This window comes from Gouania willdenowi, unplaced genomic scaffold, assembly GCF_900634775.1.
Source record: "Gouania willdenowi unplaced genomic scaffold, fGouWil2.1 scaffold_3_arrow_ctg1, whole genome shotgun sequence".
In the NCBI taxonomy this organism is placed as follows: domain Eukaryota; kingdom Metazoa; phylum Chordata; class Actinopteri; order Blenniiformes; family Gobiesocidae; genus Gouania; species Gouania willdenowi.
The window spans coordinates 1,063,510-1,086,795 of record NW_021145162.1 but is presented as its reverse complement, the minus strand read 5'-3'; the positions used below and the strand labels follow the sequence as shown (position 1 = coordinate 1,086,795).

Below are 23,286 nucleotides of genomic sequence, written 5' to 3'. Positions count from 1 at the left end.
TTATGGAATCAGAACATTATCATAACGAATGAACTCTTCCAGGGTTTTTCACAAATGCACACGGTTGGTTTTGCAAATAAATAATTTATGCAAAATTGTAATATAAATTCTGAAATGCACACACACTACTTCACAAATATTATTTTGAGACACACATGTAATATAAATCCACAGATGATGTAAAATGCTGAATGTGCATTTACAAACTGCTTCTGTTCTGTGAAACATCTGTATTTGTGAGAGAAATGTGTGTGTGGTGAATTATGAGACTGTCCTGACGTCACAGGTCAATGAACCAATGGTTGATTAAAGTGATTGACTAATCAGCCAATCAGGTGTGTTTGCTTTTAGCCAATCATATGGCTTCTTACATTTTCTCCACACTCTTGTTTGAACACAGCGTATGCGCACATATATCAGTAGCTCTGCTATTGGTTTAAAAGTGTGGAGAAAATGTAAGAAACCATATGATTGGCTGAAAGCAAACACACCTGATTGGCTGATGAATCTGTCTGGGTTTACTACCACGATCAGCGCGCTAATATAAAAGGGGCGGAGTTAGCAGCATCTGACAAATCACAGAGCAGCTTACGTTAGCATGGAGCAACAGACAATTAATGTTACCTCACTATGTGTGTCAGTGCCTGATCCTTTCAGATCCTTTCAACACGTGACTCTACAACAGTTCAGATCAGACACTGACACTACTGACCAACCAATGGGAATGAGAGCTTGATTGGTCAGGAGGCGGAGCTTCAATACTCACTGAGTTCAGGCTTCAGGCCTTTGTGTTTGATGTGTTGCTCTAGTGAAAGTGTGTGTGTGTCTGTGTCGCCCCCTGCAGGAGCTGGAGCACATCGTCACTCAGATGATGCACGTGGCTGAATATTTGGAGTGGGACGTTACTGAGCTACAACCAGTAAGAAGTGTGTGTGTGTGTGTGTGTGGGCTGTATACCAGGATTGGGTTCAAATATAATTGTAATTGAGTAATTGATCATTAATTACAATAAGGCAAAATTATAATTGTAATCGTAATTGAAAAAATATGTTGCTGTTGTAATCATAATTGAATTGTAATTGAGTTCAGATAATTGACTTTGGAATTGGAATTGTGATGTCATGAAAATTCTATAAAAACTGTAATTTACAATTACAATTTAAACACAAACCTGGTGAACCATGTTACAGTTCTATGTTTCACACATACAGTACAAAGTTAATCATTATTAAAATATGTTTCACTGTCACTTCTTTAAGATCATTTTGTCATTTAGAAAATAAATGGCTCTGGCCGTCTGCTGGGCGTGGGCCTTGGCCCCCTCCCCCCGGAAAAACCCACAAAGTCTGTTTAAACATGCACGTAGTTCTAATGTCGGCATCGACAGTGAAGAAAGCTAAGCTAAAGCTAATCATATGGTGCTCGAGTGCATCGACTGCTGCAGCGAAAAACTGAGCGATGAACGATGTGACTACATTTTTAGTCTTTTTTATTATTGTTTTATCTTATAGTTACTGGTATTCATTACATTATTTTGTTATTGCTGTTATTACTATTATTATTATAGCCATTACTATTATTACTACTTTCACTATTATCTCTATCTAATCGTACGACTACTGTATTATTATTATTGCTATTCTTATATTCTTTTTATTATTATTATTATTATTATTATTATTATTATTATTATTATTATTATTATTATTATTATTATTATTATTATTATTATTCTTTTCTCTTATAGTTACTGGTATTCTGATTTTATTTTTATTATTCCTATTACCTTATTATTTTATGTTATTGTATTATAGTTACTGGATTTTTATTTTAATATTTTGTATAATTTTACTACTATGTTATTAAAGTTATTGCTTTTCTTATAATTATCATTATATTCTTTTTCATTATTAATATTTTTATTATCATTAATTTTACTACTATTGTATTAAAGTTATTGCTATTTTTATAATTATAATTCTATTCTTTTTTCATTTTTAATATTTTTATTATTGTTACTGGTGTTCTCATTATTTTATTAGCATTGCTATATTATCATTATATTAACTTAGAATTATTTAATTTTGTTTATTATAAATAGTTTTTAGCACATTATACTATTTTATTACTCTTTATTATCATTATAACATTACTTTTATTACTATTACTACTTTCATTATTAATACTATATCGATGTCATTATCTTTGTATTATTAGCATTGCTATATTATCATATTACCTTATCATTATTTCATATTGTTTTTTATCGTATTATTGTTACTAGATTCTTATTATATTGCTTTGTTATTGCTATTATTACTATTATTATTAATATGACCATTACTATTATTACTATTACTATTTTCACTAATAATATTAAATCCGTATCATTATATTTATTATTATCAGGGCTCTACACAAACTTATCCAGTGGTGGCACTGGTGTGACCAACTTTTGCTGTTAGTCGAGGGGTTGTACAGCATAGACATACATGATGATGAATAGTTGACTTAACTAGCGTACCGTAGTTACCGTGTCTCTCTTAACAACCTGCGACGGATTATGTGCAAGAAGCGCGCACATGTGTGATAGATAACGCACGGAGGAGATGGCTGACACACACACACAGTATTTATAATAAAAATATACTAAATGAGTAAAATAAAACTAAAAACTAAACAATATTTATACAAAAAGTACACAAAATGACAACAGAAATGCATACAAATATACAAAAAGGCTCCAAAAACACACAAAATTACTTCAAAATACATACATTACAAAAAAATATACCAAACAACAAAAAACATAAAAATGACTCAAAATACACAAAACTAAATATTTATACAAAAATACACAAAATAACAACAGAAATACACAAAACTACACTAAAAAAGACATAAAAATATTCCAGAATCACACTGCAATGGCAACAAAAAACAATAATTATACAAAAAATCCATAAAAAGACAACAGAAAGATACAAAAATACACATAATGACTCCAAAAACATACATTACAGAAAAATACATCAAACAAAAAATATAAAAATGAGTAACAAAAACAATAATTAGACAAAAGATGCACAAAAACACAACAGAAAAATACAAAAATACCCAATTATACCCCTTATGCTCCCGCATGAATGCATACTTCTGACGGGCACTGTACTAGCATGTGCAGACATAAAAAAGAAAATATAGGGTGTAAAACTCATTTTCATTCAGGGGCCAAACATGAACCAGTTTTATCTCATGTGGGCCGCAGTTCTTAGGTAGGAAAAAGAACTATTTAACACGGAATGTTCGTACGTCCAGTTTACCCATTCAACCATGGAGTAGAAGTTGTGTGTGACCACCTGGAGCTGTATAACCGGGACCGGACTAGGAAGGATTAGGTGTGGAGGAGAATCAGCGAGTCGGCGGTAGTAGCAGGTAAAAGTTCTCTCTGTCGACATTTCCTTGGACTATGATTTCCTCTGTGAATTTTCTGTAATCCATGTAGTACTGCTTGTTTCTTCCCAGCTTTGTTTTTAAGCATCTGAGACGATGACTCTTTGTTATTGGGTAAGCCAGGTTTTTTGCTCTTGAATGGAAGTGGTATCTCGTAATGACCATCATCCTTCTGATGAATACCTTCTTTCATTTCTTTCAAGAATGTGATTGTTGGATTGATTGATTGATTCAACTTTATTAAACACTGATGGGAAATTCAGTTTCAGTTACATTTCGACCAAGAAACATGAAAAGACAACATGAGGGAACAGGAATGGGAGAACTGTGGAACAGCCAGCAGCAGGGCGGTGCACCGTTTCTTAGATGAGAAATATGGAACAATGGGCAAGAAAACGAGGTAAAAAAAGGCAAAACTTGTAGAGAGGGGCGGAATTTTGGATCATGAAAAAAACTCCTCAGCAAACATTGCAACAAAAACAACAAACAACATTCAATTAAATACAACAGCACTTTGGCACAGGGAATGGGTCTTAGGATGGGTAGTTTGCAGATCAGCCACAGGATGGCACTGCCATTACGGCTAGCCTCCCTCCTAACCCTAACCCTCTGCAAGGAGGGAGGAGGAGTTGGGGCAAGTGGAGACGCTGAAGAAACGGGTTGTGTTTGTAATGTAGGAGTGAGAGCCAGTGACTGTCAAGTTTGTATGTGTTTGTAACACCACTGCCCAACGTGAAGGTCCAGAGAGGAAGACAGAAGACGCTGAGAACAACTCTGTGCTTGGTTGACAGTTTATTTGAACTGTTCCTTGGTTCAGCAGGTTTAAGCAGGTTGTTAACCTGGACAAAGGAAGAAGAAGGAAAGTTAGAATCAAAGCATAAACAATTTTCTCATGCTGGGATATTATATTTGCAATTAGATTAAAGAATCTAAATCTACCAGCACTGTTATTTTTAGTTAACTTGATCCATTTTCCTGATTTAAAGTAAATGTTTTTGTAATATTAAACAGAATGCTCAAATTATACTCACCTAATAAACCAATACACAACTAAAAATCAAATCTAAAACGTACTTAATTTATAAATAGTTATTATAAGGCCTTAGTTTGAAATTTACTTGATCTTTGAAATATTTGAATTCTCAATTACATTTTCTCAAATTGCATTGCATTTATTTATTTAATGTATTTATTTATTTATTAATTAAACTGTAAACACATTTTACTAAGTATTAAGTATTAATATCAATCACTTTAAACCAACTATAATAATTTTCAACTTATGACATCACCTGGAACTTTTCTTTATCTTTAACTAAAGACTTTCTTTTAATCATTTTTACTTTAGTTATTTAACCACATCGTCCTTTTATTAACTTAAACACTACTCAAATCAAATTATTCTAATGAGAAAGGATGACGTCTCACTGATCAGACCATCCTATCTGCTGCACAGTTTAGTGCATTGCTCACACGCACCTGTCCCACACACGCTGGACGCGTAACCTTCCCAGAGTATTTTATCCATAACGTACATTAACCAATGATTAACATACCGTCTCTGCTCCTCTCTCATACACTACACTCTAATGTCAGCTGGATGGCTCTGCTCACGCTGTGTGCAGCGCCCTTTTAAGGCCCTGCCCCACGTAACTAGACAGCCCAGCATAAGAAAATTATTTACTTTATAAAAAAGATGAGAAGCAAAAGGCGGAAATAAGAAAGTAAATATTTTTAATTCTTTTTTGGATGGTTTGGACTTCACACTTCCCACTTGACCGGCTGGTTTTTTAACCTATGGCGGTCATAAGTCTTTCAAGTTCCCTCTTGTTCTTCTATTGGTAGTATCACAACAAGACGTCTCACATCCCTGTGGAGAATTGTGCTTGGGATTTTGGGATTCCTTTCCTATGTTCTTTCTGCTTTCCTTCAATTTTAATGATCGGTGCCATATAATTGGGGAAGGTCCGTACATGGACGTCTCTGACAACACCCTTTTCATCTGTGTTGACTTTTACAACTCTCGCCAATTTATACTGCCCCCTTAGAGCATTTTGGTCTGCAAGCCAAACAATGTCACCAATAGCAACATTCCGTTTTCTGGTGTGCCACTTGTTTCTGACGAAAAGGTTTGGACCCGCGAATTGACAACAATTCTTCCAAAACTTGCTGACCTCAGACTGAATAACTTGGATTCTTTTATATGGATAACCATCAAATTGGAAGTTGCCGGGATCGCCGCGGGGACTAGCTCATCCCAACAAGAGAGAGTTTGGGCTGATGCACTCTACGCAATCTTCTTGGCTTTGTACCCTAGCATCTATCGGCCTCTGGTTTGCTAGATTTGCTGCCATAAAAAGGAATGTCTGGAATTCCCCCCATGTCAATTCTCCTCTTCCTCCAAGACATGTGGGCGTAGCCTGTTTTCTGGGACTGTGCTACAGTCTCTCACAGTTCATCTCAAAAGCCAATGACATGGGACGGTGTTGGTGTAGAGATGACCTCGAGAGATCGTTAGCCGAGCCAGATCCCAGGTGTTCATGGAAAGTGAAGGAAAGGTCAGAGCATCAAATCCACATCCATCTATAGAGAGTGTGGAGAAAAAACAGACCTTGACCACAGGCTGTTCATCTCAGGGCCGAATGAGATAAGAGAAGTTGTTTTTAGACGAGCTAGACACAACATTGACTGCAGCCCTATTGTTCCTGGATTCCAATAATCCAATAATGTGGCCATTTCCTGCGACACAAACTCTTAACTCTGTTCACACGGTGGAATCCATCTGAGAGTTCCGAGAGTTCGGCTACTTTTCGTTGTTGACTACCGGCTTCCAATAATGCTGCCAACGTAATCCAAATTTTGTCATAAATCAGGAAAATGCCATTTCCAAACAGCAGAAGACCTGTTATCATAATTACAATCTTGTCTATGGACGTCTTCCACGTCAGATTAAGACCAGACAAAAACAAGACAAAGAGCAGCAAGCAAGGAAAAAGAGGGAACAAAGGAAAAAGCGTTCATCTCCTCTGAGAGCAAGGAGAGAAAATAAGAGAACTTCTTGAAATATTTTACTATCTTCCAAAGCTTTCTCAATCAAATCTAACTCCAACATTTTGAGGACATCTGCAGACATGACTATTTCTGTCTGAGTTTTGTACACAGTGCACTTCATTGGTAAGGTTTTAAGAAGGTTGAATACTTGGCACCACTTGTTTCACAATGCTTTCATGGCTTACATAATCGAGGCATGGATTGCCGAAGCCAGCTATACTTCAACCCAAATCAGTTTTTTGTGCGAACGGCTGGTTTTCTTTGCCAGGCACCACTTCTCAAGGAACAAGTGCTTGAGGACAGTTGTAGCCAATTAAAAGGCCAACATCACAAGTTTGTAGTAGAGCGATCTCATCTGCAATGTGTTCAAGATGAGGCCATGCCTTGGCTGTTGCTGGAGTTGGAGTATGATCACGATGTGCTGGGATGAGATCTCTGGCATGGGTAACTGGTAGGGGAATTAATGTTTGAGTAGAATCCCCTCACTTGTAAACCAGATAGTTTGTGGCAGGATACTACTGTATTTCTAGCAGACATTGTGGTGAGCTGTAGCTGGACTGGTTCACTTGTACTGTGTAGAGCTCTTGCTGTTTCTTCGAGTACAAATGTTGTGTCACAATATGTATCAAGGAGAGCATACAAAAGAACTTTTAGCTGACACCCACACTGGATTATAGAAGATGTGTGAGTATCGTCAACATTTTGCCTAACTCTGTTAGATGTTGCTTCACCTGTTTGTGGTTTTCTATTGTCATTTTGTGGACAACTATGATTTCTTGCATCTTTAGTTTGGTTGTCATGGAGGCAAGTTGAATGTTTTTGTTCTTCACGTGTCTCATGTTTCTCTCTTCTCACAATCTTTTGAGCGATGGCAGATTTCGGGCAACCAAAACACAACTTTATCTTTTGAACAACTTTAACTCTTTCATTGATAGGCTCATTCATGAACTTCCTTCAGGAGAAGAGCGTGCCGAGCGGAGTGAGAGAGCGTACACACGTGGCGCAGCTCCAAATATTAGCTGCAATGAGCGAGCGAGGGTTCTCAACACAAAATCCGATTAAAGTCATATATGAGGGTCAGTCTTCACACTGATACTGAGGAGGACCTCATAAGTATCAGCATCGATTGGCCACAACTGATGGACTATGATACCAGGCCAGATGTTCAGCTGTGGTTATGTCAGAGCAGGGGTCAGCAACCTGTGGCTCTGGAGCCTAATGTGGCCCTTTGACTCTTATACAATGGCTCCCTATAGCTTTAAAAAACTATTGAAATAAATAGTTATTTTTTACAGAGACTATTAATGATTAATGACAAATTAAATCATGATATAACAATTTATTAACCTAAAATAAATCACGTTGTACAATGACTCAGCACATTCCTACAACATCTACAGACCATCAACTTTCCTCCACCTGTGACTAACCTTAAGTTTTAAATCCCTGGTAAGAAACTAAACCAACAAAAACACTATTTCTGGAAGAAAATACAGATTTTAATTGTGTGGGAACAGATTCATTTAACCACCAATGTACAGGTTAAATATGTATGTTTGATGTGTGGCAAGAAATGAGTAATTAGCATGTGTTGATCACATGATCATGTGTTATTATATTCATGTTACTTTTTGTAGACTTTCATATACATTAACTATAAAAATCTTCTTTATAAACATTGTGTTCATATAAACTGAGATGTGTAAGAATTTAAAGATAAAGATACTGTTTTATTTATTGATGTTAATTTATTTTATTTTAAACTATTTTTAAGTTTCCATTTACATGATCAATATAAATCACATTAAATCAAACATTATTCTATATAATTCTAACTGTATATAATGTAATCCACTGTATTGTCTTCATAGAGAAGGTCTTTATGGCTCCAGGAGGACTTTAATCCAGGTGAGATGAGGTTCAATGGTTCCTTGTAGAGTAAAGGTTACAGACCCCTGACCAGGGGAAGAGGGTTAGGAGACCCCACTATCAGAGCTGGACCCTCTCAATTTAATTCATGGTGAAACAATGCAGATGATAAGTTGGTTATGTTACTGTTAACTTCATTCATGTACAGCATTTATGTAAAATAAAAAAAACAGAATAAATGTAACCTGTTGTGATTTAATGTTATTTAATTTGTTTTTGTTACGTCTTCTTTTAAAATGATATAAAATAAATGACCAGTTATTTCAGCCACTGATTGTTGCAGAAAAACTTAATATTGACACTAAAATATTAAAACATTGAACAATCACTGTCAATCTTTACTTTCAACTATGATACGCCAGTTAAGTCAACTATTCATCATCATGCATGCTATGCTGTATTTATGTGTATTTTGAGTAATTTTCTTATTTTTGTTGTTGTTTGGTTGATTGTTTCTGTAATATATGTTTTTTGGAGTCATTTTGTGTGTTTTTAGAGCCTTTTTGTATATTTTCGTGCATTTCTGTTGTCATTTTGTGTAATATTTTTATAAATATTCAGTTTTTTGTGTTACGTCATTATGTGTATTTTTGTATCTTTCGGATGTCTTTTTGTGCATTTTTTGTATAGTTATTGTTTTTTGTTGCCATTGTAGTGTGATTCTGCAATCATTTTGTATCTTTCAGTGTAGTTTTGTGCATTTCTGTGGTCATTTTGTGTATTTTTTGTATAAATATTTAGTTTTGTGTACTTAGAGTCATTTTAATATTTTTGGTGTGTGTGTGTGTGTGTGTGTGTGTGACTCGCTACTCCATGGCTCACACACATGCACGCGCTTTAGCCTCGCACATGCACGAACATCAGTGACTCACATCAGGTACAATCAGTGAGACTTGAGAGTTTTGCTAGTTTATCAGTGTGAGCGGCTGCTCAGATGCCCCTCCCCCACTCTTCGGTCTAAACGATCTTCTCTCTCACTTGTGTGTTTACAGTTCGTGTCTGCTTTGCTGTGTGCTCAGTGATTGGCTCTGGCTGCACACGTGACTCTAGCTCGGGTGAGGAGCTGAGCCGTGAAGTCTGGGCCGTCCAGAAGTGAAATACAATTAAGATAAAATATTTGGAAATGACCAAATGACACTAAAATAACAGATGTACAAACTCGGGGTATTTGGAAGCCGTTGACAAAGTTTCAGGTCAAACAGGCACCATGTCAGGGAGATATTCACTCCACACACACACACACGCACAGACCTTCTTTACATATACTTCAGTTTACACTTAGGATTTTTGTAATTATATAATGTTTAAATCAAGTTAAAAAAGTTTTTTTAATTATTTCTTTATTTTTACTGGGATAACGTATACCTCATAGCACAGTAAAGTGCCTTGGTAATATTCCTCAAACACAACATAAAGGTCTAAACTTGAATCAGTGTAAGATACAGGCACCAGTTAGATGCTTAAAATAAAACATTAAACTTAAAGTCACTGAACATTTTTAAAATGTATATCACTGAGCACAAACATAAATACATGAAGATCATTTTTAGCTTTACAATCACAAAAATGTAAATACAAGGAAAATAATTACATTTTGTTCTTCTTTGAAACATTAAATGAAGATATACAATTTCAAATCAATGAATAAAACAAACAAAAGAACACAGACTTAAATGTGTTCTGTAGCTTTAGTTTATCACCTTGTTGTTTTATCTTTTTTACAGAGCGTTCAGCCTCTAACATTAGTGCCACTATTACATAATAACCACTAGATGGCGTGAAAGTCAAAATAAAGGACAACAACTGAATAGGAACATACAGTAAGAGATGCTGTAACAGTAATAAGCTCCACCTCCTCTCTCAGAATATAGAAATAGATCTGCTATACATCCTATATATCTGGTGGACATGTCAGCTCCTCTAAATAGTCACTAAGTCAGTGTGTGTTTGGGTCTGGAACATGTTTGGGTCTTCAGTAAACTACTTAGCATATGTCTCAGCTCCCTGTAATGTGATCAGCTTAGAGCTATGAACATAGACTGTTCACATCACTAATGATTAGTCACAGATATGCATTGGTTCTGGACTCACACACTGGAAATTATGAACAATATACTTTTTTTTTTACTAGTAGTACCTGAGATATTGGGAGCTGCCCCCCCCCCACATTTACAATGTGAATATTGAATAATCATTTTTTAGACTGTGGGACATCAGTGAAAAGATCCTGTTTTTCTGCTTTTGTTTTGTCTTTCTTTCTTGGCTTGTTGTGTTGTTTGGTTATTGTGTTTTCTGTGGTGTTTTATATTAAAAATAAAATAATTCATGAATAAATGAATGTTTGATTGTTTTGTGTGTTTTCTTTTATTTTGTAGATCCTACAGGAAATGATGCAGGAGATTGACCTGGATGGAGATGGCAGTGTGTCTCTGCAGGAGTGGATCCAGGGAGGGATGACCACCATTCCTCTGCTGGTGCTGCTGGGCCTGGAGACAGTGAGTGAGAACAGGAAACATGCAGAACAGCAGCCCTCCAGGACCGTTCTTTGATCATAATAGAGAAGAAAATGTAGACGACTAAAAATAGAGGAAAACTAAGAAAACGACTAAAATAAAACTCAGACTATGGAACTCACTTCATGTTCTGTCCACTAGAGGTCAGCATTACATTAACTATTATTATTGATCTGATTTCTACTCATATTTTATGAATGAACTTCAAACTGTGATCTCTACACTGCAGTGACAGTCCTATTATTATTGTTATTATTATTAGTATTATTAGTATTCTTCTTGTTCTTCTTCTTGTTCTTCTTCTTCTTCTTCTTCTTCTTCTTATTATTATTATCATTAGCATTCTTCTTCTTTTTCTTCTTCTTCTTCTTTTTCTTTTTCTTTTTTTTCTTCTTCTTCTTATTTTTATTATGTTTTAGCTACATGTGAACATTAGCAGTACCAGTACAGAACTGTTGGAATCACAAACATAAGGTCTGAGGGCCAAAGCTATGCAGATTTTCAAAATAAGAGCAGTAAGTTTCCTGCTTTGTGTAAATATCGTCAACAAATGTTTCATTGTCCCAAAAAAATAACAGCAGTTATTAAAAAAGAGCATTAAAAACTGTGTGTGTGTGTGTGTGTGTGTGTGTGTGTGTGTGTGTGTGTGTGTGTGTGTGTGTGTGTGTGTGTGTGTGTGTGTGTGTGTAGAACGTGAAGGACGATGGGCAGCACGTCTGGAGGCTGAAACACTTCAACAAACCAGCGTATTGTAACCTGTGTCTGAACATGTTGGTGGGACTGGGAAAACAGGGCCTGTGCTGCTCCTGTGAGTTATTATTATCATTATTAGAAAATAATATTAATTATTATTATTATTATTGTTGTTGTTGTTGTTGTTGTTGTTGTTGTTAGTATCATTATTCTTATTATTATTACTATCATCAACAACAACAACAACAACAACAACAACATTATTATTATTATTATTATTAATAACTCATTTTTAGAACAGCTACCTCCCTCACTGCCAATGTTTTAAGACCCACAGTTTATTTTGTACTATGACATGTCAAATCTGAAACCAGATTCTCAAAGACTAGACACTCTACTTTCATCAGTCATTTTTTAATTTTTAGAATGTTTCATTTTTCCGTAATCAGCAATTGAATATAGGTACGTTCCACACAAAACGCCAGTTTTTGACCAAAAAGCTGAGCAATTTTGAGGCTAATGTTTTTTGCTTTAGTGACACCTCTAACATCTCAACATTGGTTTCCTTCTAGAAAACTACAAAAACAATACTGAGACCAGGGTTTGATGGCAAAATTATTATTAACTTGCTATCCAGGTCAGAGATGAATGGTGCCCTTACAGTATGTTGGCCTTTCTCCAATCTCCACCCCCTCAGGTCCCCACACCTGCAACTTCCTCTTCCTCCCTCACACTCTCAATAGTTGACTTTGGTCGACACATGATCTGCTCGAGCTTCACCGTCTGCTCTCGTTGCAGTATTTTTTCCCTCGTCAACACTTGACCCGTTCTCAGCTATGTACGCCCATCGCAGCTAATCAAACATCCAAAGGTGCAGTGCTGCCACCTACATGGCACCAGTTGGTCACTACACCACAGTACAAGTCTGATATTCATGGGAGAGCTCCTCCACACTGTCTCCTAGTAACCCCTGTTGAAAAACATAATTGACGTACATATTTGTCAATGGCAATGAACGGTTGGCTTTGAAATTATGTATATGTACGTCAATGGCAGTGAGTGAGTTATTATTATTATTACAATTATTTACAATAATAATAATTATAATAATAATAATAATAATTATAATAATAATAATTATATAATAATTATTATAATAATAATTATAATAATAATAATAATAATTATAATAATAATAATTATAATAATAATAATTATTATTATTATATATTATACTCTATTTCTCCAGTCTGTAAATACACCGTCCATGAACGCTGTGTATCTCGTGCTCCTCTGTCTTGCATCAAGACCTACGTCAAGTCTAAGAAAAACACAGAGGTGAGTTTACACACACACACGCACACACGCACGCACGCACACACACACACACACACACACACACACACACGCGCACACACACACACACACACACGCACGCACGCACGCACGCACGCACGCACGCACGCACGCACACACACACACACAGAGACATACGTTATGCTATGAACAAAGTTTAGTAAATGAAAGGCAAATTTATTTGTATAGTGCATTTCATACACAACTCAATGAGCTTTACATGATCAGAAAAGTGCAACAGAAAACATTCAACAGCTTAAAATCTATAAGAACATCAATTAAAATCATCAACAAACACATGACATCATCAACATGACCATAAATCTCTCTCTCAATCATACACAGTAGAAAAAAAAAGTTCCTTTAACTTTGATTTAAAAATGTTCACATGTGATGCTGACTTCAGCTCTGCTGCAGTTTGTTCCACTTCTTTGCAGCATAACAACTAAACACAGCATCACCATGTTTACTGTGAGCTCTGGGCTCCACTATCTGACCTGTGTCCATAGATCTCAGAGACCTGCTGGGTTCATACCTGACTAACATGTCACTGATGTATTCTGGACCAAACCCATTCACACATTTATAACCAGCAGCAGAACTTTACAGTCTCCTCTGAGGCTGACTGGGAGCCAGTGTAATGTGTTCTGACCTCTTTGTTCTGGTTCAGACCTGAGCTGCAGCGTTCTGAACCAGCTGTAGATGTTTGATGAAGACCATTACAATAGTCCAGTCTGCTGGAGATAAAAGCATGGACCAGTTTCTCCTGATCTTTCTGAGTCATTAAACCTTTCACTCTGGAGATGTTCTTTAGGTGGTAGAAGATGTTTTTGTGATAGATTTGATCTGATGCTGAATGTCAGATCTGAGTCAATCAGAACACCAAGGTTTTTGACTTGGTCTTTATCTTCTAAAGATCCAGACTCAGATACTTGCTGACAGCAGTCCTCTTTTCATTGTTACCAAAGACAATCACCTCCATCTTGTCATGGTTTAGTTGAAGGAAGTTTTCACTCATCCATCAGTTTACTTTTTCTAAACAGTCACACAACACCTCAATGGGACCATAGTCATCTGGGTTCAGTGATAGATATAGTTGTGTATCATCTGCGTAGCTCTGATAATGTAAAGATATTAAAACTCGACCTGAACATTCCATCAAAATAAATCATTTTTGTATCTAGTCTGTTCTTAATCTGTTCAGTCTGTTCCTTCTGTGTTTTTAGTCATTTTTGTACCTTTTTAGTCTGTTTTGTACATTTTTATTTTTTTTATGTTTTAACTATATTTGTTTTTAGTCTTTTTTGTATGCTTTTGTATACAATTTTACTCTTTTTTTGTGCATTTTTACTCAGTAATTAGTTGTTTTTTTACATTTCTATTCAGTTTTTAGTGTGTTTTCACTAATTCTTTGGCCTTTTTTCACCCATTCTTTGGTCTGTTTCTACTCTGTATGTGTTCCTTTGTTCTCTCGGCTGTGCCCCCACTCACTCACTCACTCACTCACTCACTCACTCACTCACTCACTCACTCACTCACTCACTCACTCACTTTCTTCTTGTGCACCTTGTGTTTTTCAGACTCTTCTCACTTCTCGTCTCTCCCTCCCTGCAGGTCATGCATCATTTCTGGGTGGAAGGAAACTGTCCCACCAAATGTGACAAGTGCCACAGAACCATTAAGTGTTACCAGGGCCTGACGGGGCTGCACTGTGTGTGGTGTCAGATCACGGTGAGCGGAGTGAGCGCGCTCGTTAGTCCTTTTCTGTGATTCGTCTTCACACCTCCACAGAAACCAGTTCACACTCAGAACAAGGAGGAACCAGCAACGCTTTTTCATTCACTGATCACACAACCATGTTTCCACCAGACATCACTGACGCTCACGGAAAAACAAATAAAACAGTTTATACACAGTCAGCGCTTACTTTGCCCTGCTAGTCACATGACAACAGGGTTGGAGTTAATTAGGGCCCAAGCACAACGATGTATACGATCCTATTGTAATGCATCTCGTTTTTATTATTATTATTATTACAAAAAAGTGCATTTTTGAGGGGCTAAACACGTTAAAAAACTCATGAATATTTGAACTCATATTAGGACTGGCAAAAAATTTGATATGTTGGGGGAATTGCACATGTGAATAGACTCAATGGCGCCCCCTTGAAATTTGTGTTTGGTCCCAGCTGGAACTTATGACATCATGACTGTAAAACGCTGTGTTGACTACCTGTCAACATTGAGCTGTGTTACCATGACTACCTGTCAACATTGAGTTGTTGAGAGAACCTATGACATCATCAACAAGAAGTTCCACAGTGTGGATTGGAAAATGAATGGGATATATATATTATTATTATTATTATTATTATTATTATTATTATTATATATTGTTTTTTTTTCTTTCTTGCTTTCTTTAAGTAGCCAGAGCATAACCAAAATTTAATCACCTGTTCCTTGTCCCATTTGGCAATTTCCCTGAAAATTTCATACAAATATCTGTTCATAACTTGTTATCTTGCAAACAGACAGACTGACAGATAAACGGAGGATAAACCATCACTGCAGAGGTAGCACTCTAACAGCATTTGTAAAGAATTGCTGTCCAAACAAATCTGACGTTGTACACCCTTGACCCAAGCAGCAGCCATGTTGAAAGTCTCAGGTCAGTCTGATCCTGATCCACAGAGATATTTATGGAAAACACACACACACACACACACACACACACACACACACACACACACACACAGACACACACACCAAACGACAACAAAAATGTTAAAAATACTCAAAATACACAAAACTAAATATTTATAAAAAAAATACAAAAAATGACAACAGAAATGCACAAAACTACATTAAAAAAGATACAAAAATACACATAATAACTCCAAAAAACATACATTACAAGAAAACTACACTTATTGAAAAATATATAAAAATTTGTAAAAAAAACAAATACATCATGTTCATGTCTCAAAGGATTAAACCAGATAAATCACGCACAATATTTTATTTTACACCCACAAATAAACCCTTTATAACACTACAGAGTACAGTATGTACACCTCTATGTACATACTACCTTCAAACACACACTCATTAGGTCATAATAACAACTCTACTTAAGCTCCTCCCAATATAATAATAATAATAATAATAATAATAATAATAATAATAATAATAATAATAATAATAATAATAATAATAATAATGGCTTGCATAAATATATCGCTTTTTTCAAGGAGACTCAAAGCGCGTTACAGAAACCATTATTTATTCACACCAGTCACTCACATCATTCATACCAGTGGTGGTAAGCTACAATGTAGCCACAGCTGCCCCGGGGCATTCTGACAGAAGCGTGGCTGTCATTTCGCACCTACGGCCCCGTTGACCACCACAAGTATGAATACATACTTCAGATGGACACTGTACTAGTTAATATAAATCATAATTATTCACCGCTGAGAATAAACAACACCTAAATGAGTAAAATGAGTCCACAAGTGGCTTATGATAATAAATGAACCTCATTTTTATCATTATCACACAATGTTAATAAGTAAATGTTATTTATATAACACTTTTAATATAGAGCTTCACACAACAGAATAAACAGTGATTTACAAAGATACCATATGACAGTCCTTCAAAATAAAATACAATGTTACCACCAAGTTAATAGAAGAGGATAATTAAAAGCTTGTCTGTATTAAAGTGTCTTTAGCTGCATTTTAAAGAAGTTAATGGAGTTAGTGCAGCGTAGAGTTGTTTAATTTGACCTGCTGTGCTAATGCTAATGCTAATCTTACTGCTAATGCTAATGCTAGCACTGGTGCTGCTAAGTGCATGACAGACACAGTATAACGCTGTGTTGTTTGGACATATTGTTGTGTTATTGGTGCACAGATCCCTGTAGCAGGACTTACAGGTGACCATCCCTGAGGTGTCGTCATTCTTTGTGAAAAGCAGCAACACTTTAACATTTTTACCAGAACATTTATCTACAGTGCATCACATGTAGCTGCTCAGCTCACGTCTGCTCTGCTGCAGCTTGTGTCTGTGACGTCATCGCAAATTTGTGAGTGGGGTGCGTTTGTTTACAGTGGTGGCGCAGTCCGGGAAGAATTCAGAGCTGCCAAGCCTCACACTTTCAGTGTAACAGTCATGCAATTTCACGCATTCTCACACCATACTCTACACTTGACATTTCTCACGCTGATATTTCTCCATTCAATACTCTATTTATTTTTTCATGATAATGAACTTTGATCCTCATGACTTGCCGTAGCTCGAGTAACTGTGATTGACTGACAGAGATATAACCAATCCCAGACCAATCCATGTCTCCTTGTCCCTAAATCTAACCAACCACAGCAGGCATCACACAATAATAATAATAATGTCTAACGACACCTCACACAACACGCAGCGATTTGTCGACATGTTTTCAGAAAGAAAGTTTCTAGAGGACAGACGCCGTCTGAGATGGTATGTATCTACCTAATTATGTTCACTGTTTATATAGCTGTGTGTGTGTGTGTGTGTGTGTGTGTGTGTGTGTGTGTGTGTGTGTGTGTGTGCGTGTGTGTGTGTGTGTGTGTGTCTCACTCACATGTGTATAAGGGTGTGTGATATGACGATGTTAGATCGTTAAGGATTACAACATGACGATGATCTCCCAAATCACGGAGATCGTAGAACCGTCTGTAGTTCACATTTTAACCCTCGCGATGCCGTGTCTGTCATATGTCTGTGGTCCAAACACAGACATATGACAGGTTTTTTTCTCTGCTAAATTACACCATTTACTAATCAGCATGTCAGCGTTACAGACACCGAGGAATTATTAAGTGCTTAAACAGGGTAGAGGTTTTCCCCATATCACCCACTCCTATGTGTGTATGTCTGTGCTAGACATTAACTTAAGATAATTAAAACTCTTAATCAGCTACTAGCAGTGTTATAAACACTGCTAGTAGCTGAATTACACTTGTAGGTTATATCATCATAAATACATAGTAAATGAAACAAATGTCTAATCTATTGTTCATTTGAACTGTTCTTATGATTATTATTGTATGTAATAGTGTATTTCTATAGACATTGATTCAATGAAAAATGACTTGATGTTTGAATGTTTTTTACATGATGATCTTTTTAATGACGTCCTTTCTGTTGCAGACAAGGAGAGCTGAGGTAAAGGTAGCACTGCCTTGGGCCACAGTGTTTTAAGTGGGAGCCTCTGTCATCATCAACATCTGTGATAAACACCTACAACATGAGACATGTCCCCAGATAAATGATGGACAGTTGTTGATATGAAATATTGACTAATAAATGGATTTTGTCTAAATTCTTGTTAGTTTTCATTGGTAATTTGTGGTTGATTAAAACTAGCATTAGGAGGACACAGTGCAGGGAGAGCTGCTGGTATGGAGGTGATGACATCATTCTGAAGGTAGAAATCAATGTTAAAACAAAGTCATGTTAAAAAAGACACTTTTATTTTCTTTGCCTGAACGCATCATGTCACTAAAGTCTCACTATTGTCATTTTCTGAAACTTGGCAGTCCTGAGAATTGATAATGGAAACGTAAAATGTTTTTTTTTTTTAGTAACAATACAACACTATGCAATGCACAAGAAAAGAGAGAGAGAGAAAAAGAGAACTTATTTTCACACCCCCACATCTCTTCTTCCCTCCCTCCCATAACACCAAAGTACATTTAAACAATACATGCAAATAAACTAATAAAATTAAATACAATTATAAATAAATAAATAAAAGGGGTGGGGGGGGGGCTCATTAGCATCAGACAGATGTCAGAGAGTCAATATGATTTAGGAAACGTCTCCAAGTAATTTCAAATGACTTTAGTGAGCCATAAAGAGAAAATCTAAGCTTCTCCAGTCTCGCTGACATTAAGACCTCTTTAACCACCTCTGGTGGGACGGAGGGTGGGGGAGTTTCCAGTGAAGCAGAATGAGACGTCTGACTAGCAGGGTGGAGAAGGCAAAGACGGTCTGTAAGGGGGTACCAAACAGGGCTAAGATAGGATCAGGTTTAATGACTGTATTGTATGCTGCACTAAGAGACGTAAAAATATTAGACCAAAATATGACAAGTCTGGGACAGAAAAAAGGAGTGGTCAGCTGGAGAATGTTTGCACCAATTACAAGAGTCGGTTACATTGTTGTAGATCTGAGACAGTTTCAGGTTAGTGTAATGGACTCTATGAACAACTTTACATTGTAAGAGGCCGTGCCTCGATAGATTGAGGAGGAGTGCGCCAACTTTAAGACCCGTTTCCAATGATCTTCAGATAATGGGGTCCCGACCCTACCTCCTTCTCCTAAGACTCCCTGGGGCCTAAAACTGGACTGTCACCGATAGAGCTGATCAAACTGCAAATGTTTCTTTTCAGGGTCAAGAGCCAGTAATGAGTCTACAATGGTTTCAGGGGGCGACTGGGTTATTTGGGGTTCTGGTTACAAATAAAATGGCTTATCAGAAAAAAATGAAATAGGTGGGATTTAGGTAAATCGATTTTTTCTTAAGCTCCATAAAAGACATAAAAGTCCCTTGATCATATAGGTGTTAAAGTTTAGCTCTCCCTTTGTCACACCAAGACTTAAAGGTTAAATCAGTACAAGAGGGTAGAACAAAATGGTTGTTCACAATGGGGGGAGGTCCGAGGCTCTATAGAGGCCTAGACTTTTACAGATTGAACCCAAATTCTAATAGAGTTTGTGATCACTGGGTTGGAGGTAAAGGTGGCCACCTCCCCCCATAACCAAAGAGCGAAGCAATATTTTAGAGGACGTTAACCCAAATGGGGCATCTCTCATCAGGTATATCATTCGTCCAGTATAACACTTTATGAATATTACAAGACCAGTAATAATGCAAGAATTGTTTTGGGGTAATACTGATCTCCTGATGTGCTGAGTTTTATTGGCCCATAGAAAAGAACTTATTAATTGATTGAGTGATCTGAAAAAAGACTTTTTAACCAAATTAACTCTACCTACTAAGTACAATGGAAGGTTGGCCCATCTATCAAAATTTATTTTGCATCTTTCAAGGAGGGGAGATAATTTTTTTGAGAAAAGTAGATCCATTGAATTAGTAATGAAAACCCCCAAATATCTAAATCCAACCGGTACATATTTGAAAGGAAAAAAGGTCTGGGGTATATTTTTGGCTGCAGTATTGATGGGGATTCAGCTTTTAGCCAGAATAGGACCCACATTTGTCAAAGATATCGAGAACCACAGGGAGGGAAGTAGCAGGTTTGGATGAGTATAAGAGGAGGTCATCGGCATATAAGGACAGTTTGTGGACTTTCCCACTCAAGTGATGCCTCAAACCCATCCTCCTGACGTAGCCAGATAGCTAGAGGTTCAATGGCTAAGGCAAACAAGAGGGGGGAGAGGGCAGCCTTCTCTAGTTCCTCTGTAAAGGGAAATGGGGTTGACTGGAGTCTATTTGTATGTACCGAAGCAACTGGGCTAGCATAAAGCAATTTAATCCAAGATATAAACTCTAAACTAAAACCACATTTCTGCTAGATAAAATAAAGATATCTCCATTCCACCCTGTCAAAGGCCTTCTCTGCATCAAGTGAAATAACGACTTCTCTCTATAGTATACAATCCAATGCAAGAGAGAGAGAGAGAGAAAATTATAATAAAAATTATTTTTTTTAAAATTATAAAAATAAATAAAGTATATATATATATATATACACACACACACACACACACACACACACACAACACACACACACACACACACACACACACACACACACACACACACACACACACACACACACACACACACACACACAAAGCCATAAATACATAATAACAATAAATACATGTATGAAAGGAATAATAGATAATTAGGAAAAAGCTGAAGTTAATTAAATGAGGAAGTAAGTGGGGCCTTGAGTTTTAACACTAAAAATAGAAGCACGCCTAGACATAGCACACCCACCCACCCACCCACCCACCCAGCCAAACACACACTCCCACAGCATGTACTCATGAGAGAAAGAAAAAATTAATAAAATATAATAATAATAATAATAATAATAATAATAATAATAATCATAATAATAATAATCATAATAATCATAATAACAATAATAATAATAATAATAATAATCATAATAGGCACGGTAAGGCAAATTTATTTGTACAGCACATTTCATACACAAGGCAACTCAATGTGCTTTACATGATAAAACATTCAATTGTTTAAAATCAATAAGAACATTTAAATCATCAGTAAAATCAATTAAAATCATCAACAAACACATTACATCAACAACATGACCATAAATCTCTCTCTCAATCATACACAGTAGAGAAAAAGTTTGATTTAAAATGTTCACATGTGATGCTGACTTCAGCTCTGCTGCAGTTTGTTCCACTTCTTTGCAGCATAACAACTAAAAGCAGCATCACCATGGTTACTGTGAGCTCTGGGCTCCACTATCTGACCTGTGTCCATAGATCTCAGAGACCTGCTGGGTTCATACCTGACTAACATCTCACTGATGTATTCTGGACCAAACCCATTCACACATTTATAACCAGCAGCAGAACTTTACAGTCTCCTCTGAGGCTGACTGGGAGCCAGTGTAAAGACTTAAGGACGGTGGTTAAGGACGCTGGGCTTGTAATCGGAGGGTTGCCGGTTCAAGCCCCACCTCGGCCTGGACCAACACTGTGGGATGTTGAGCAAGTCCCTAAACCCCGAACTGCTCCCCAGGCGCCGCAAAATGTCTGCCCACTGGTCCTCAGGGATGGGTTAAATGCCATTAATGTAATAACATTACATGGCCAATTAAAAGCGAAAGCCCCGATTTAATTTTAAATGCAGACTTAGATCCAACAGAATGAGAACAGATACTTTTCCTGAATCAGTGTTCAACCTTATGTCATTGATCACTTTGATCAGATCAGTTTCTGTGATGTGATGAGAACCAAAACCTGACTGAAATTTATCAAATATTTTGTTGAATGTTAAGAATTGACTCAGTTGGTTGAAGACCATCTTCTCAATGATCTTGGCCATGAATGGAAGGTTCTGATTGGTCTATAGTTAGCCAGTATAGAGGCATCCAGTGTTCTCTTTTTAACAGAGGTTTCACAGCAGCTACTTTCAGGGATTTTGGTACGGTGCCTGATTGGAATGATCAGTTAATTATCTGATACTAATCAGTGATAAATGACTTTACAACAGTTTTAAAGAAGTTTGAGGGTTTTGTGTCAAGGCAACACGTTGATGGATTCAGCTGCTGAACAGTTTCCTCTATTGTTTTTGGGTTCACTGTAATAAACTAACATTGTAGTTGACTCCTCCCTCAGTGGTTGAAGCTGTTCAAGCTTTTTGTGATTTTGCTGGTTTGTTCTGATGTTTGACCTTATTGATTGTATTTTTTCATTGTAATATACAGTAAATTCATTGCATTTTCCAGCTGACAGTAATTCAGGGGCTATCTGATCTGGGGGGGTTGTGAGCTTTTCAATTACAGAAAACAACGTGCGAGAGTTGTTGATATTTTTGGCAATAATTTCAGAAAAGTATCGCCTGCACTTTTTTCAAAAGTGAACGTTTCATCCTTGTATGTAACTTTTAGGCGTGCAGCAAACAGCAGCCTAAATGTGACTCCTTTCTGGTAAAGAGCTTGTTTGACTTTGTTGAAAGCACCTCGCTTCTTTGCAGTGGCTGCGCTGACGTCCGGGTAAACTCGCTGGCCATTAAAGTTATTCACAGTCTCGCATCCACCGAGGTATGTAAGGGTTTTACCGAGTCCATGATTAATACCGCCATGTCTTCCCGGAGCGAAGCCCATTGCTTCTCCAGTTCCGATACCAGTTGGTTCATTGATAGAGTCTCCCGCGCTTCGTCCGGAGCCACCGCCAATATAGCAAGTTTGCTGGCTACAGAAGCAGCACCGCCTCGTGTAACTCATTCTACCGCAGAGTAGAGACTGCAGCTGTAATCAGTTGTTCAAAACACAGCTCAGAATTAGGACGTGGTGTTTAAAGGGATATAATAAAGTTTTGCCGGGGGATCGCCTTCACGCAACTTTCTCCTACATCGTCATCACCAGAAGTCCCCTGAGAATGTTTTTATCACGTAAAGTGTTTTTGTTAGCGATTCTAAAGAATTGTTTGACTAAGAACCAGTTCCCAAACTAAAGCGGTTAACGATGCACATCCCCAGCTACGTGTCAACACTTGAACATTTCTGCCACACTACG

General features: G+C 36.9%; 1 protein-coding gene across 3 annotated transcripts in view; it reads left to right on the top strand.

Annotated features, from left to right (window-relative positions):
- Positions 1 to 23,286, top strand: part of dgkb (diacylglycerol kinase, beta) — a 160,819-nt gene that overhangs the window by 35,039 nt on the left and 102,494 nt on the right. For 2 of the 3 annotated variants that reach the window (XM_028442180.1, XM_028442179.1), the window contains exons 9-13: positions 845 to 919; positions 10,809 to 10,928; positions 11,637 to 11,754; positions 12,889 to 12,977; positions 14,610 to 14,726. In XM_028442180.1, coding sequence (XP_028297981.1) covers positions 845 to 919; positions 10,809 to 10,928; positions 11,637 to 11,754; positions 12,889 to 12,977; positions 14,610 to 14,726 — 519 coding nt within the window. Of the gene's footprint in view, positions 1 to 844; positions 920 to 9,425; positions 9,489 to 10,808; positions 10,929 to 11,636; positions 11,755 to 12,888; positions 12,978 to 14,609; positions 14,727 to 23,286 lie in introns of those variants that run through there. The other variant, XM_028442181.1, reaches the window with a different exon arrangement.